The following is a 16,850-nucleotide window of genomic DNA, read 5'->3' as shown; positions in this document are numbered from 1 at the left end:
GAGGCCCAGAGGAAGACCCAGGACACGCTGGAGGGACTATGTTTCTCGGCTGGCCTGGGAACGCCTTGGGATTCCCCCGGAGGAGCTGGCCCAAGTGGCTGGGGAGAGGGAAGTCTGGGTCTCCCTGCTTAGGCTGCTGAAGAGAATGGATGGATGGATGGATGGATGGATGGATGGATGGATGGATGGATGGATGGATGGATGGATGGCACCTTACAGAGAATCGCTGCCACAAAGAGGGACAATTTTCTCTTGAGGTTAAAGAAAAGAAACTTAAAAAGTGATGAATGACCCTTTTTTATGAAGCGCTCTCCTGTGTCAAAGGTTCAAATGGCTAACAGAACTGAAATAATAAAATAAACAATCAAGCCAATCTCATTGTGAAAGTGGTAACCCCAAACAAACAAGGTGTTTTAGACATCTGTTCCAGGAAAGGCAAACATATTATCTGTGTAATTAATTTAAAAAACAATCTCTTTCAGATTTTGCTTATCGGAGACGAGCTGTCCGCAGGAAGACCATTTCCCCCCAAATCTGTGTGTGAAGGTTAATGGCAAACCCTGTAATCTCCCCGTGAGTTCACACACATTATTTCCACATCTTGTCAAAATCGCCAAAGCGTTAAATCATTTGTTTCTAAGAATCTCTTTTGGTTGTCTTGTCTGTAGGGATATCTTCCTCCCACCAAAAATGGCGTCGAACCGAAAAGGCCCAGTCGCCCCATTAACATAACGTCTCTTGTCCGGCTGTCCACCACGGTCCCCAACACAATTGTAGTTTCTTGGACTTCAGAAATTGGGAGGGTGAGACTGTTGTACCAGAGTATTGGGAAACTTCATCAGACAGTCTGTGAATCATTAGCGTCACGTGTTTTTTTTTTTTCTTTGTTCAGAGTTTTTCTATGGCGGTGTATTTGGTAAGACAGCAGTCGTCCGCAGTGTTGTTGCAAAGACTACGGGCCAAAGGAATCAGGAACCCTGACCACTCAAGAGCTCTGAGTGAGTTGAAAACAATACTTTGTTTTAACTGGTTTGAACCTTTGGTTGTAAAATGATCTCAGTTTTAAGAAACCAGTCTGACTCCGTGGATCCACCCATATCTTTACCATTTCTGAGGCATATTTGTTGTCATGTGATTTGAAATAATCGATCATTCTGCTCCGGTTTAACTGTGGCAATAAACTGTTCAGAGGTTTTGGTTTTTAGGCTTTATTTTTTATCATTATTATTAATATTATTATGTTAAATACAGGGTGTTTTCGTATGTTTGTGTTCTTTCCATTGAAATAAACCACTGCCTATGCTGGTCAATACTTTTTAGAAGTTTTCTATTTCCTGGTTTATTAACAGTTCAGTTCTTACAGCAGAAAGTTACTTTCTTGTGTTTAACCTGTCTTCTTTCTTGTTCCATCTCACAGTCAAAGAGAAACTGACAGCTGATCCAGAGAGTGAGATTGCTACAACCAGTCTACGAGTTTCTCTCCTCTGTCCTGTAAATACTTCTCACTACTACTCTGCTCAAGCTTCCTGTTTCTGTAATACATAGAATTTTTATTTGCTAAACACTGAATTCATTGTTCAGTTAAACTAAAAGCACAAAATCAAAATACAGGTGAATATTATAAAGTACAACACTGTGCCGTTAAGGTTTATTGACTTATTTCACCGTGTTACCCGTAGCTTCTTCCTGCTGTATTCTGTTAGAAAAAGAAAATATTGCGTTGTCTTTAGAAGGTTCTTGTGTTTCCTGTGTTAAAGTTGGGAAAAATGAGGCTGACCATCCCCTGTCGATCGATAACCTGCTCACACCTTCAGTGCTTCGATGCTACACTTTATATCCAAATGAATGAAAAGAAGCCGACCTGGGTGTGTCCAGTCTGCGACAAGAAGGCGCCGTACGAGCATCTTATTATTGACGGGTGAGCACAACACCGATCTACATCCAATCTTTGATGGCTTGGTTTCAAAATGCTGCAAGTTGGGGTAACTTTTTATTCTAAATGAGTTGCATAATGATTTTAAATGTATTGTAATGGTCTTTCAGTGTAGCTTTGACCTGTTGACCAATCCAGGATGTTCACATTCTCTAAAAAAATTGAATTATTTCTTAAATGGCTTATTTGAAAGGTGCTCTGTTGTCTCGTCAGTACTTATAGCAATACATCTCTAGTTGTTTAATATGTAAGCATAATAATGGCTGTAAGAGAACTAAATTCCTGAAGTTTCTGTAAATAATATTAAAATACCGGGGTGTTTCCACAGGTTGTTTATGGAAATCTTAAATAGCTGTTCTGACTGTGATGAAATTCAGTTCAAGGAAGATGGAAGCTGGGCCCCCATGAAGTCAAAGAAAGAGGTGCAGGAGGTGGCTGCTTCCTACAATGGTGTGGACAGCGGTGTGTAGCCTGCAGATCAAAGCCTTAAAGTCTCATTTACAGTGATCATTGAGCACTGCGTGACTTTGCTGTTCTGTCTGTAGATTCGTCTAGAGCAGAGAGTCAGGAGCAGAAACGGGGATCATCTCAAGACAACAAGAAAGTCGATGTGATTGATTTGACACTGGACAGCTCCTCAGAAGACGAGCAGGATGACGAACCGCCTCCGAAAAGGGCGTGCCCCTCACTGTCACCTGTCTCTCCACCTGCGAACAAGGGGTCAGCTTCCAAAACAGAAGTCATTCAGACGACCCTAAGCTGTTTTGTTTCAGGCTGTTTGTGCTCGTCTTTCTTTTGTCTCTGACTTTGTGCTGCACTGTTTTTGTTTCACAGAGTGCTGAACCTGCACAGTCAACCATCACCTGTGGCCAGAGCTCCCAGCATGCCCCCTGTGGAGACCAGCTACATTCCTCCGCCGCCACCTCTTATTCAGGACTATCGCCATTATTATCACACAAGTGACCTGCCAGGTAGAAGCGCCACTTTCAGTAAAGAAAAATTTAAAATAACTGATTTTAAACTAATCTCTCTGCTTGTTATATCCAATTGTAAATGGTAAAAAATGATTTTCAAAATGAAGTAATTGTTGTTTTTTTTGTTCTTCTTTTCTTACAGATTTAAATTTCTTCTCCTTCCTCCAAGGTGACAATCAGGTAAATCAACTAAGGCACCTGTTGTCCTTTTGTTGTTGGATTTCATCCTGTATCACATCATTGTACTTAATATAGTTAAAGAAGAAAAAGAGTGTTTTTTTGAAGTATTTGCAGAGAAAATTATGCGTCTTCAAAGTTGTCTCACATTCTACTGCTGTACAGAAAGTGCCGGCGTTTGACTGTAGCTCTTCTTCGTCCTGTCAGCATTACAACATGGTGATGGCTGCTGCGGCGGCCGCGTCAGCTTCTGCTCCAGAGGACCATGACCTGCTCCTGAACCGTTTCCTGCCCTACGGCTCCTCTCCGATGTTACGGGAGCAGCCGGGCACCCCCGGGAGCAGCACACTGGCAACAACCAACGGAGGCAGCAACAGCGGCAGCACCAGTAGTTTGGTGTCTTCCAGCAGCCTACGAGACAGGGACAAAGACAGGGACAGAGACAGCCACGGCATTTCGGGATTGTCGAGGTCCTCCATGGAAGCAGCAGCGGCCGCGGCAATTTATGGCTCCATATCTGACGTTATCTCTCTTGACTAGATCCCCACAGAACTGAAGCACAAGGGAGACCCCAACAGGAGTTCTTTGTAAATAGTAAAGTGGAAGACGAAAGATAAAAGTGCTATGTACAGAGAGGAAAATCTATTTTCAATTTTACTTATAATATGTATATAAACTTGGGACGCTTCTTGTCCAGTGCGTTACTTCCGTTGATATTTTTCTGTGAATACTGAAGACTTTTTCACACCTCTTCATGTGGTCCTTTGATTATATTGTAGCTTTTGTACCTGGTTTTTACTATTTTGTTTCAATATTTTATGTCAGTGGCATTATTTCAGCATACATGCACAGTCCCCAGTGAGGCAACACCTTATGGGACATATTTAGACTATAAAGAAAATGGGCTTGTTGTCGATGAAAATCAACTGGGAGCAAAACGTACACAAAAAAAATGTATAAATTTTCTCTTTTATGTTCTAGATGGTGTTGTTTCTGTCATAAGGTTTTGACAGCAGAAAGATCTGGACATTTTTGCCATCATTGTAGATTTATTTTCTCTAAAATATTCATGGTGTGGTTGTTATTTTTAAATGATTATTTATGATCTAAGTTATATTGGGTGTGAGGACACCTTTTGCCTGTTGGAACTGTTGCCACTATAAATGCAGAAGTAAGTGCGAGATCCTTCTGTTGTCATAACTGTGCTTTATGTCTTCTTGCTTATTTTAGTCAAATCAGATATTAATATTTTATCCTCAGACTGTATGTATAATGCATAAGAATTGGGAGTATGCCAGTATTGTATGATCAGCCTTTTTCTGTGTGTGAATGAAGGGCATCGGTCCAGCAAGCACCCACAATTGGACCTTTTATATACAGTAGATCTATATATCAAAATTTAAAAAAAAACTTAGCATTTTTCTTTAATGTATAGCTGTTTGTTTAGTCAGCTACTCCTAAAACACACACAGAAACTACAGAGAATGACCAGTTGACAAATTTCTGCTCCACTTTCAAATTGAAGTTAGTTTCTGGTCCAATTGAAGTCAATCCCTTAATCGAAAGGCTCCAACTCTTTACTGAGTTTAAGTGATTTGATTGCATTTCATTATGTTTTATTGTAGCACTTGCTTTTTTTGGGGGTTTTTGTTAAGTCTGTGGAGCAGTGAAGCATTACAGTTCACATTTACCGTAGTTTTCAGTGTTTGCCAGTTACCTGAGAGTTCACCTGTTTGGGAGCTGTGCTGTTTGTAGTGACGCCACGGGACGCGTAGCCTTTTTTTTTGTGGTGTTTAATGTATTTGCCACAGCCTTTAAGATAACTGTGATAGCTTAGGCTTTGTGAATCACAAATTGCATTTTGGCCCAGAGGTTGCAAATCATTGAGTTCATTTTGAATGCCTCCTTTTTCTTTCTTATTTTTTTTCTTTTTTTTTAGATTTGTTCATATAATTAGGATTATTTATTATCATATATATATATTATTTCTCATTGGTTTGATTTGTGATTATGCATTGCTGTCATTGTATGTGATATTTCTTTTGTAATTATATAATTAATGCTATTTAAATATGTCACTGTTGCTTGACATGCATTGTAACATTTTTAGTTTCTGTCTGTTTGCTATCAGATGATGTCAATAACTCAATAGAGGCTTTCATCATTTTTGAAAAGCTAGAAGGTCTACTGTCCTAATTGATATGTAAAAGAATTAAACCCATACACAAAATTATTCTTTGTAGACCTAGTTGTTCTGAGGATATCTCTGATTTAATTATGTGAGTCTATGGCAAGATGCTTGAACATTTTATGCAGTCCATAGCAGTTTAACAAGTCAGTAAAAGCAGCATCCTAATTACAGGTTTAGTCCCTACAGTAACAAAAGTCAGTTAAATGTGGTAAAGGTTTGTTTCACTTAAACTGCAGTATTAAATGCATTTCAACCAGCTCACAGGGATGAATTGCTTCGAGAAAAAAAATGTATTTGAAATTTTGATCACATATTTGGCATCCTTCAGGCTTATACTCAACAATATGTTCTTCTAAGTCTATAAATCATTTGTTTATAAGATGACAGAAATTAGCTGTTTCCCAATCAAATGTTCATTCAGCGGCTCTGTAGTACAGACTCTTGACCAGCTGGGGGCGGTGATGCTCCTTAACGCCGCTGTCCAGCCACACAAAGAAGACGACGAAGAAAATATGACATTAGATAGCGGCGCCGTTCTGATTTGGAATGGGACCTGGCGATTTTCCCCATATTTTGATAGTTTAATCCATGAATGGCGCCGAAACAGGACCCGAAACCTAAATTTCAAGAAGGTAACTGCGCGTTTGTAGCTCGTGCTGGTGGATGTGTGATCGCGGCGGCCGTTGAGGGCGCGTGAAGGAGCCGAAGGTGTTAGCTTAAACAAACACTGCGACGCCGTGGAGCGGCTAGCGGTGTTAGCTTTCATTGTTATGACTAGTTGAGAAAATATAGCGCCTTTTTAAAATCTTTTTTATTTGCGCCCTTAGTTGTCTGTCCAGTGTTGTCTTTCCTACACAGTCCAGCGCTACTATGAAATGTGGGTTATTTGAATTTAGTGATCCTCTCTCATTCACGGAGAAGGATTTTACCGCCTACTTCTGTTGTAGTTATTGAGCTAACCATTAGCTGAGTCTTGGCTAATCATCATATTTACAAATTCAGTGTGTTATGAGATTTTATGCATAAACGTAACATTGCAGTCTTTTACTGTTAAAGTCATTGAATGAACCAAGTCAAGCCTACATAATCGTATAATCCATACATTTAGTGCGATGAAAAACTGTTTGTGTACTGTGCAAAACTTGAAATATTCCTCAGCTTGTCTTTAACACTATTTCTGCAGCCTCTCTGAGGGGATTGTTAAACATGCATAAGGCAGAAGTCGTACCTTAATCTCCAGGACAGAAAATGATTGAAAAAGAAGCCAAAGAATAATTGTAAAAATTTTATGAGAAAACCCGAATAACCAGTGTGCGACCTGTGCAGCTGAAAGCCAGACATTAACCTAAACTAGATTTTAATCTGCAATAACTTCTCCTTTTCAGTCATGAACTTGTCTGTCTGAACCTGGTTTGGTTTGTTGTACTTTGTTAAACTCTGATCCTGACTTTCAATCAATCTGCTCTCCGCTCAGGTGAAAGAGTGCTGTGTTTTCATGGGCCATTGCTTTACGAAGCTAAGGTAGGCTGCCTTAGATGGCCCGTCTCTCTGAATAAAACATTTCCTACCATGTGTCACACGTTTCTGACAGTTTCTGCCTCTGTTTGCAGTGTGTTAAAATAAATATCAAAGACAAACAGATCAAATACTTCATTCATTACAGCGGTTGGAACAAGAAGTAAGAATTTGATTTGAATGAATTCAGATCTGTATTTATTTAGTTTTCCAAAGTGCTTGAATTCTATCTTTGTGTTTCTTTTATTTTTTTCCCCCCAGCTGGGACGAATGGGTTCCTGAAAGCAGAGTGCTTAAGTATGTGGACAGTAATCTTCAGAAACAGAAAGAGCTTCAGAGGGCAAATCAGTAAGTTCAGTTTTACAGATCCCAGAGCTGTTCAGCCTGCTAAATCAGTTTAATAATGTTTCTGTAAATGTCCAGAAAACAGACTGACTTTTTATATAGCCAGACGTGTAATTTTTCCTTATTTTAGAGACCATTATGTAGAAGGGAGAATGAGGGGTGCTGCGCCAAATAAGAAGATACCTTCTGCATCGCAGAAAAATGATGTGTGAGTGATCAGTCCTCATTCTTCACTGTACACCGTCAAACTTTTCACATTATTCATATATGAACATATTTCTTGTTGTAGGAAAACTAAAAAGAACAAACAGAAAGGTGAGTATATCTTGATTTGTTTTAACATAAAAGATGTTCTTTGAGTTTTTTATTTTTCTGTCGCCATCATTTTTAATTTAGAAGCAGAATTTTAAAAAAATGCAGAGATTAATTCTAATTAATTGTGTTTGTGCAGCTCCTGGAGCAGGAGAAGGGACGAGTTCAGGAGGGGACCCAACCCACCCTCCACGAAAGAAGAGGGCACGTGTTGACCCAACTGTTGAAAGCGTAAGTCCAGAAGTCCACTGATGTGCTTTTAGTAGAAGCTTCTCTGGTTTCATTTGCTTGTTTGGTGTCAACAAATATTCAGCTGAAATAAACTAACGTGTTTAGTTGTTCTGTTTTGCAGAAACAATAACCAACTCAGATTTTGCAAATAGTTGCGCCGTTGACGGCAAAAATCTTGTCAACAACATGTTGACAAAAACTCTGTCTTGTCGGCTTAGGAGGAAACTTTTATAAATCGAGTGGAGGTTAAAGTGAAAATCCCAGAGGAGCTGAAACCGTGGCTTGTGGATGACTGGGACCTGATTACGCGTCAAAAACAAGTAACCTCTGTTTCCATCTCATTCACATAGTTTTTTTTAGTAACATACTTATGTGAACTTGTAACGTAATATGTCAAGATATTCCTAATATTCATTTATTTATTCTGCAGCTTTTCCACCTGCCAGCTAAAAAGAATGTTGATTCCGTTCTTGAAGATTATGCAAACTACAAGAAATCAAGAGGAAACTCTGACAGCAAGTAAATGCATCATCTTAATATTAACTTCTAGGAATCAACGGCCCAAAAATAGTTGCTTGTTAGGATTATTTGTTCCTCATGTCTGTTCACTTGTGCTTTAGAGATGTAGTAATTTCTTTTTTCCTTCTCTCGATTGTTCAGGGAGTTTGCTGTAAACGAGGTGGTTGCTGGTGTCCGCGAATATTTCAACGTCATGCTGGGGACGCAGCTTCTTTACAAATTTGAGAGGCCTCAGTACGCGGACATCCTGGCCAACCATCCTGACACACAGATGTCTCAGATTTATGGCGCTCCTCACCTACTCAGACTTTTTGGTAAAAGCACATCACCACAAATGTGCATTTGAAATGACAAGAACAATGTGCCACGTTTAACAAAACGTTGACGATAGAAACTGTTTCAAACGATATGTGGACTGACAGCAGAGGCTTTAGCTGCAGCTCAAATGGTTTTCAGCAACGTTTACTCTACTACATTTGGTTAAGATGCTGTGAAAATAAAGTTAGGCATTGCTGCTAATTATTGTAGATAAAACCATGGAGAAGGAAAGTTCAAACAAGGCTAGTTTTTACCACGTTGGTCACATCTTTGCATTATTTCTTCATTTTTTTAAAGCTTACTGATTTCCATGGGTATAAGAAAATAATGTCACAACACCACCTCTTTTATATATCTCATACTCTAACGTAGCGTGATCTCCTGTAGTGCCTGTTCCACAGATAAGAGGTTAATTTCTTGCAGCCACGTATCTCAATACACTATAGAAACATAAAGCAGACACAAAGATGTGTCAGGGGTGTAAAAGTGATCTGTCTGATTTCCTCTGTACAGCCTATGAACTGATTTAGCTCCTGCGAGGTCTCTTTGTGTCTCAGTAACCCAATCTGATTAATCTGATAACACAACTGCCTCTTATGTTAGCTAATTTTCTAACCCTAATATAACCTAAAAACACAAATTAATTATTTTCTTGTTATACATCATCCTGATTTGCTCATAACATTTAAACCTAGGCCACATTGGAGACCAAGCATCTGTCATTTGGTACCTTCTATACCTGAGGCAAATATTTCTTAATTCATGAGGGAAAAGTTCTGAAGAGGAGAAAATAAACCTCAAAGGAACTAACTGATAGTTGAATAGACCTCTATCTAGATAAATAGAAAGATGGATAGGTACAGAGGAATTTAATTTCAGCCAGTCTGTTTTTTCAACCATTTAAAATAAAAGATTATTCTGTAGTTCACAAAACTAGAATCCTCAACCAGGATGACACACAGTCATTCAAAATAAATAAAGCAACTTATTCTGTAAACTATAACCTTTGCTTCGTGTTGTCTGACACTTGCAAACCTGCCGGGAATATCTGTAAAAGTTTTGGGATTTTTATAAAAAGTTTAACAAGGTCATTGGTGTGACGTCATGTAAAAATCTGTCGCTGTTTGGTTTTGAAAGTGAGAATCGGGGCCATGCTGGCGTACACCCCCCTGGATGAGAAGAGCCTTGCGCTGCTGCTCAGTTATCTACAAGACTTTCTCAAGTAAGTGTTTTGGAAATCTTTCCGCAGGTTTCGTACTGATGAATCAGAACGAAGTTAAATCAGTTCAACGTTGCTCCTCTCCAGGTATCTTGTGAAGAACTCTGCGTCGCTCTTCAACGCCAGTGACTATGAAGTCGCCCCTCCGGAGTATCACCGCAAGGCAGTTTAGATGTGTGGTTTTTTTGAGGGGATCTAAAGCCTTTTTGAGTTGAGATTCGGATGAGACTTTTTTTTTTTTTGCCAAAAGGATGTGGTTTCATCAGAACACCTTTGAGGAACAGATTTTGTCAGATCTGTGGAGATCTGTTATCAAGGAAAAATCAGAGCGATGTCTCAGTAGTTTCTGGACAGTATTTTTTTTTTTTTTTAATTATTATTATTATTTTCACAAGGAAAGCTGCTGAGTCCTTTTTTTTTTTTTGTTCTGTATTGGTATGTTTTTGAGTACCACGTTTATGTTTCTTTGATACTTTTTGTCCAAGATTTTCTCAAAAATAAAAGGATTTCATCATGGTTACGTCTGTTCCCAGACTTGATACAGATGCTGGTGTGTCGCAGGCTGTTGTCATTTTCTAATAAAAGTCTTTCATTCTAGTCGCTGGTTTGTCTTCATTTTGAAGCTGATTAAAGTCCACTCTTAGTTTCTGTTGTCCTTCTTATTAATTACTGAGCTTTAATGGAATTTTAGCAGCTCGAAAATCTGTGTTCACTCATCAAAGATGCTTTTAGATACACAAGGTACTATTACTGCTGCAGGTTTTTAAAATGTATGTGAAGCTTGATGTTTTTCACTCTTTAGCTAAGAATGCAGTCTTTATGATCTAACATCAAGGTTCAGGGACTGTTGGTGACTTTATTTTCTCCTTGGATCAAAACATTCTTCTAGTGTAGAGCATCACATCAAAATGTTTCTTTTTTTTAAATTTCCTATTTTAAATCTGGTTTTGTCTTTTTTCCATTCTGCATAAAGCTGATTTATGAACGACTCCTCAGGAAGAGGAGGGACATTTTGTTGACTTATTGTGAGAAACTGACGCTGTTACAGTTTTCAGCAACATTTGTGCTTTTGTAATGTGAAAAATGAAATGGACGAATGTCAGAACGATTAGTTCATATCCCTTCCTTTAAAGAGAAAAAACAGTCCCACAAAAGTCACTGAAATAACTTGAAACTGTCAAAAGTAGTAAAAAAAAAGAAAACCAAAATAACAATGAAAATCAGTTATTGCTTTCGAAATTTGATTTTTTTATTTTTAAAAACAAATTAATAAAACAGGACGTGGCTAAAGGAATTGTTCCCTCAACTTAATATTTTGTTTCACAATCTTTTCTGTCAGACGTCTGCACCTGTCCACAGGTATGTTGGGCCAAACTGCTCCATCTGTCTCAGGTCTGAAGGGTTCCTTCTCCAGATGTTTCAGCTCCTTCCACAGATGTTCAACAGGATTGAGATCAGGGCTCAGAGGACGCTTCAGAACGGTCCAGTGTTTGGTTCTGAGCCATTCTTGGTGTTTGTAGCTGTGGGGTTTGGTTCATGATCCTGTTAGAGAACCCATGACCTGAGACTGAGACTGAGCAGCACATTTTGCTAGTCTTTGGATTTCATTGGACCCTGAACAGACTGAAGACACCCAGATCCAGATGCAGCAAAGCAGCAGAACCGAGCCGCCTCCGTGCTTCACTGTAGGTACAGGGTTCTTTTCTTTGTAAGCGTTATTTTTGTGGGTCTGTGAACACAGAGCTGATGGAACTTGTTGCCAAAAAGCTCCAGTTTTGTCTCATCTGTCCAAATGTGGAGGTTGTCTCCAGTCCTGTGGACCTTAAACTTCTGAATAATCTGCAGCTGTACTCACGGGAACATCCAGCTGTTTCGAGAAGGTCTTATAGCCTTTACCTTTAACATGCCTCAGCTTTCTGTGTTCCAAGTTCAGTGTGGAACACACCATGATACCAAACAGCCCTGTGACTACTTTTCTGCCTATAAACAGACAGACTGACTGATTACAGGACTGGAGACGTCTGTGATGCCGATCACAGGACACACCTGAGTTTAACATGTCCCTGTGGACAAATCCTTTTCAGTGGGTACCATTCTTTTTGTCACAGCCAGTTTTATTTTATTTTTAAAAACCAAAATTCAAAAGCAATGATTTTCATCATCTTATTTTCAGTATATTTTCTTTTTATCATTTTTGTCAGTTTCTGGTTATTTCAGTGACCAAATAAAAGGTACAAACAAATTTGTCCTCATCTGTTCAGTTAATTAGGAAAGGTTGAGTTTCCCCCTCACACCAGCTGTATTTTAGTTTACATCAGAGAATCAGAAATATGTGGCTGAAGCCAAAATTACACATCTAAGGAAAATAAAATAAAACCAATGAGCATAAATAGGATATATAATATTTAATTGAACACTGAAAACCTTATAATACACCACTTGAAAGATATTTTTCCTTTCATTGGCTGCTCTGATGGTTTAACAAGGTGAGCCGGACTGGTTCCAGTAGTGATGGAGAGCATGAACTGCAGATAGATTGTTTCTTTTGAGTAAAAAGACAAGAAAAGATAAAAACCTTAGTTCAAAGCTGCTTTCCTCCTCTAATCGCCCTGAGCAGTGAAAGTGTTCACCTTCCTTTCTTTTGTTGTGTCTTACTGAATGAAAATAAAGAATAAAAAGAGAGGAACCAAATATTAGCTCCAGGCTGATTTGTGGCTTCGTCTGTCAGCTGCTTGCAGTTGTTACAGCAACAACAATTCAGCGCTTTTCCAGAAGAATTTCTTTAATCCAATCTCCCCTCAGCCTCAACCTAGACCAGATGTGTTTTCACTCCAGATCGCTCTCACATCGCAGCACCCTGATGGCTTTTAAAAGCCCATCAGGAAGACTGACACGCACACTCAGACACTTACCTGCTCCTTTCTGGGCTCCATTCACTGCCACAGTTAATACATCCCACGATATGTTAGAGGCCCGACCTTCGGAGTGAGGAGTTTTCATGTGCACCAGGTGACAAAGAGCCTTTTACTGCTGTCATTATCTGAGACAGACATGTGCAGCGTACAGCCACCGCTAATGAGGCTGGGTCAGGGGTGATGGATGGTTTCAGCAGCTTTTTCTCCAAGTGTATCTGTTCTGGTCTGTTGAACAGAGGACACACACGCTATACGGATCTGCAGAACCAACCCAGATCATAAATCTCAAATGTTCTCCGGCCTTTGGGACAGATCACGGTCCCAATTCACCACCAGTGGTTTTTAACACCCATGTGTGGCTGTGTTTTATACATTACAGCAATCAAATCTTTGCTTGTGTTTGGAAAGAAGAAAATGGAAGTGGATAGAATTTTCTGCTATCGTACTTGAGGTATTTGGATTTAATGTTGATATAAAGGCTTCTTCTCTAGCTGTATTTTTAAAAAAATACATAAAATACTTTATTTTACCAGGAAATAAATCCATTGAGATTATTAATCTCTTTTACAAGGCCAAGATAAGAAGCAGCATAATGTGCAAACAAGTCATTACCATTTTTTATATTGTTTTAGAATATATAAAATTAGATTACAGAAATCTATTCCACTGCTGGATCATTACCACAGTTTTACAGTTTTCATTCCTGTTAGTTAAATGTTGAAAACATACTCAATTGGTGGCCATTCTGGTGCTAATTATAAACACTTTTAACCCTTGAAGTGCAGTTTTGAGTAAATATTTAGCTATACTCTGTTTGCACAACTCATTTAAACTGATAAATGCAGGATTTGAGAGGGTAGTTTTATTATCTCTGTTTCTGTTCAAAATCTCAGCAGTTCTGTGTGAATAATCAGTAAAAACAAGTATTTAAAGTAGCAAAGGGCCACTAAATATAGCCAATGTTTGTCCCATTGTGATGAAATTGACTCTGACTGGTAAACCCCGTGGTTTTATATTTTTAGTTCGTAGTTGGATTTAAAAGGTCAAGAATATAAGCTGAATTATTTCGTAAAAACTAATGCAAATGTGCACTTGAGTAATGAAACTAAAAAGCAAATGCATCCTCGCTTTCAACTGAAAAATGAGAAAACACTGATTAAACAATAAAGGAAACAGTTCAGTTGTTTATTTATAATTTTCTTTTTGGACACAGGAAACAAAAAGAGCTACTGAGCTTTTTCCCCAGTAAAGACGGTGAAAAAGGTTGATGTGGTCTGAAAAAGTCTATTGTTCAACAAATCAAAATCTACAAATGAGTACATAAAGCACATGCAATACTTTTACTGTAAGTGAACTGACAACAGCATCTAAAATTATATTTAGTTCCTGCAAAGCAATGGATGCATCTTTGAATAAAGGTCATAGCTGTTAATTCTTTATATTTTTAACTCAAAACTTCACAAAATGCACCTCAAAAGGTCACAAGGAAGGTAAATGATCATGTTTGTGCCTGACTAGTGTTAGCATACACTCTTATTTAGTTAGGCTTTTAGACCTTTTGTAATTGTTTAAACTTTGTTAATGTTTCACAATGTTACCAGGGTTTATTGCTTCTTTCAGCTGAAACTTGTGCAGTAACAGTGTGTTTTTTGTTCACTGAATACGGCTGCTTACTCTGGATGAAAATAAAGTTACGCACAAATGAGAGTGAAACTGAAATTGTGGAAAACATAAACAATGAGCAGAAACCTAATGCAGGACCTGATGATTTAGGTCTCTTTCAGCTGGTGACTGTCTCTTTTCACATTGTCATTTGCTTGAAAAGATTTCTCACCAGTCAATGGGTTTAAGTCTTTTTTTCCTGCTGCCACCAGATGGCAGCATTGTTGCACAGCTGGTTTCCCTCTGCATGTTTTTAAGAACATTGTTGTGTTTTGTGATTTTGGGAGAAGTGTTTCTACCTAAAATTCATGCTTCTTTGATTGTTGTTGAGTTTTTTTTTTGTTTTCCAGGTGAACTTATCAGTAAACGTTCGAAACGTGCTGTGGATTTGTTTTGCCAATAAAAATGACTGTTAATTCGCCGAGGCCTTAAACTGAAGAGAAAATCCTGCTGGGACGCCAAAGAGCTTTTTCTTATTAGACAGCTGATGTTATCACTTTAGCTAACTGATGAAAGCCATTTGTGCTGCATGTTACTCCTCCAGAGCGAATCCATCTGCTCCGGGCTTGGTCAGTGTTTTATGTGGTTGGGAATGTTTCCCCAGACTGGGACTTAGTGGTGGACTAATTACACAATGGGCACTCAGCTTCAGTAGCACACAGCTGCCACGGTCTTGTGTGACTGTATGTCATTAGTATTGGAAAAGTGCCTTTTACCACAAAGAATTGCGGTCACCCTGAGCCTTTAAAACATGAAAGCACCTTTTCCCGCTCTTCTGTAGAAGGAATTTGCAAAATATAAACAGCCTGTAAAATGGAAAACTACATCTGAGTCTGTTTGTTTTTCTGAAAGGCAGCCAGATTCTGTCTTTTTTTTTTTTTTTTTTTTTTTTTTGTTTTTTGCTCTGTGTCCAATTCTAAAGCTTATTGTTGAAGCAGGTTTTTAAAATCCCTTATCAAATAATGTGGCGTAATGGTGGTTTTATGCTCAAGCTCTTATTTTGGCGGTGCAGTAAGAAACTGTGAAAGCATTTAGAGCATGCTGAGGCCTTGTTTAATTAATTTGCACCATGGGTTTTCCACTTGTGTTATGAGAATATGGCTTATCTGAAACAAATTTGGTTGGCACATTCACTCAAGTGTGCTCAGATGGTTTTAAATCATGAAATGACATTGAGAATCTGAATGCAGGCAAATACTGCGGAGGCCACTGACTCAGTGATGATTCTCTATCTTGATATTATCAAAGATTATGAGCTGGCTGAGGCTTTCAAAGAGATCATTTTGTAAGTTTTGTTCAGACTGCATTATTGTTTGATTCTTCCTCATTAGACCATGATCATTTTGTTCTAATCTGATCGCTGATGAATATTTTTTACAAAGTCTTTTATTTTCTTCTGGTGTTAGTGAACAGGACTAGAACGGTCCAGTTTAATAAGAGGAATGGTTATATTTAACCTTCAACAAAGGCAAGGTTAAGAAGGAATTTTGTCACTTTTTAAAGTTTTAAAACTTGAATAAATGTTTAGTTGCTCCTTATTTCAACAGTGCTGTGGTTAGGTTTAGAAATCAAGACCTAAATGGTCAAGTTTAGGTACTTAAAAATACTTGGTTAAGGTTAGAAATTGTTTTTGTTTGTTTTTGTCCCTTGTTTTTGCAATAAAAATGACAATAGAATATTTTTTGTTCCTTATTACCAAACGATGAGCAGAAATTTGCAGAACAAACAAAGCCTGGCTGTGAAATACACACAAAAAGAGGTATTTTGTCCAGCCGTATGAATACAAAGAGTTTGGTTTTGTATCTGTTCTATTCATTGTCGTGAGAACAAGTGAAGGGAAGATTAATTATATCTGTAGTTCTTGAAGTTCTCCCTTGTTAAAACGAAGCAGAGGAGCTGCAAAAGTGTGATGAGACTCAGCTCGTCTCGTTTGTGGCCAAGTGCAAATGAGCCCTACAGTGAAATACTTAAATGCTAATTTAATCTACAGGGACTCCACTATATCACACATCACCTTGGCACAAAATGGAGTTTCCTTTTGATGTTGGGCAGGGATGTAAAACGCTGTGAACTGGCAGCTCTGAATATCTAAACAGATAACCCTCATTAGGCAGAATACAGAGCTAAAACACCTTTTCATGTCACCATAGTAAACAGCTTAATGTGTAGCTCTTTCATCTTCTTCTCGGCTGTGTCTCCACGCTGCTTTGATCCACGCCTGAGTGCCTGGGTACAATCTCACCTCTTCACTGGAGATTTGCTTCTATGCTCATTTGGATTTCTGGATAAACCATTTCTGAAAACCTCCACTCACTTGGCGGAAACAGAATGCGGGTGTCTGTTAAAGTTTGGCATCTTGAAAGACAGATCTTGGATGCCATTTCTCGTGTCCTTTGTGGAAGCTTTCATTCGTTTGACTCAGGCAAATACAACAAACTCTTCAAACTTTACTATACAAATGTAATATTTCATCTTGAAGGAGTTTGTTTCGCACTAATATCTTTGAGCAGTGAAAAACGGAGGCACGAGAACAACATTA

At 38.5% G+C, this 16,850-nt stretch overlaps 2 protein-coding genes across 2 annotated transcripts in view; both read left to right on the top strand.

Annotated features, from left to right (window-relative positions):
* The window catches only part of pias1b (protein inhibitor of activated STAT, 1b), an 11,242-nt gene extending 5,925 nt beyond the window's left edge, over nt 1-5,317 (top strand). Inside the window, exons 5-14 of the mRNA XM_017405546.3 lie at nt 483-573; nt 669-803; nt 893-998; nt 1,418-1,491; nt 1,758-1,918; nt 2,262-2,395; nt 2,479-2,653; nt 2,768-2,904; nt 3,050-3,087; nt 3,292-5,317. Coding sequence (XP_017261035.1) covers nt 483-573; nt 669-803; nt 893-998; nt 1,418-1,491; nt 1,758-1,918; nt 2,262-2,395; nt 2,479-2,653; nt 2,768-2,904; nt 3,050-3,087; nt 3,292-3,624 — 1,384 coding nt within the window. The 3' untranslated portion in view covers nt 3,625-5,317. The remainder of the gene's footprint in view (nt 1-482; nt 574-668; nt 804-892; nt 999-1,417; nt 1,492-1,757; nt 1,919-2,261; nt 2,396-2,478; nt 2,654-2,767; nt 2,905-3,049; nt 3,088-3,291) is intronic.
* Nucleotides 5,318-5,755: 438 nt separating this feature from the next.
* Nucleotides 5,756-10,331, top strand: morf4l1 (mortality factor 4 like 1). Its single transcript, XM_017405614.3, has 12 exons — nt 5,756-5,907; nt 6,750-6,796; nt 6,886-6,953; nt 7,052-7,138; nt 7,266-7,343; nt 7,425-7,450; nt 7,587-7,678; nt 7,897-7,998; nt 8,109-8,197; nt 8,339-8,511; nt 9,653-9,737; nt 9,822-10,331. Exons 1-12 carry the CDS (start codon nt 5,868-5,870, stop codon nt 9,904-9,906), a joined length of 972 nt encoding a protein of 323 aa, XP_017261103.1. The 5' UTR covers nt 5,756-5,867; the 3' UTR covers nt 9,907-10,331.
* Nucleotides 10,332-16,850: the final 6,519 nt, after the last annotated feature.

Source organism: Kryptolebias marmoratus, linkage group LG11 (assembly GCF_001649575.2).
Source record: "Kryptolebias marmoratus isolate JLee-2015 linkage group LG11, ASM164957v2, whole genome shotgun sequence".
Taxonomy (NCBI): Eukaryota; Metazoa; Chordata; class Actinopteri; order Cyprinodontiformes; family Rivulidae; genus Kryptolebias; species Kryptolebias marmoratus.
This window is presented reverse-complemented; position numbering and strand designations above follow the sequence as displayed.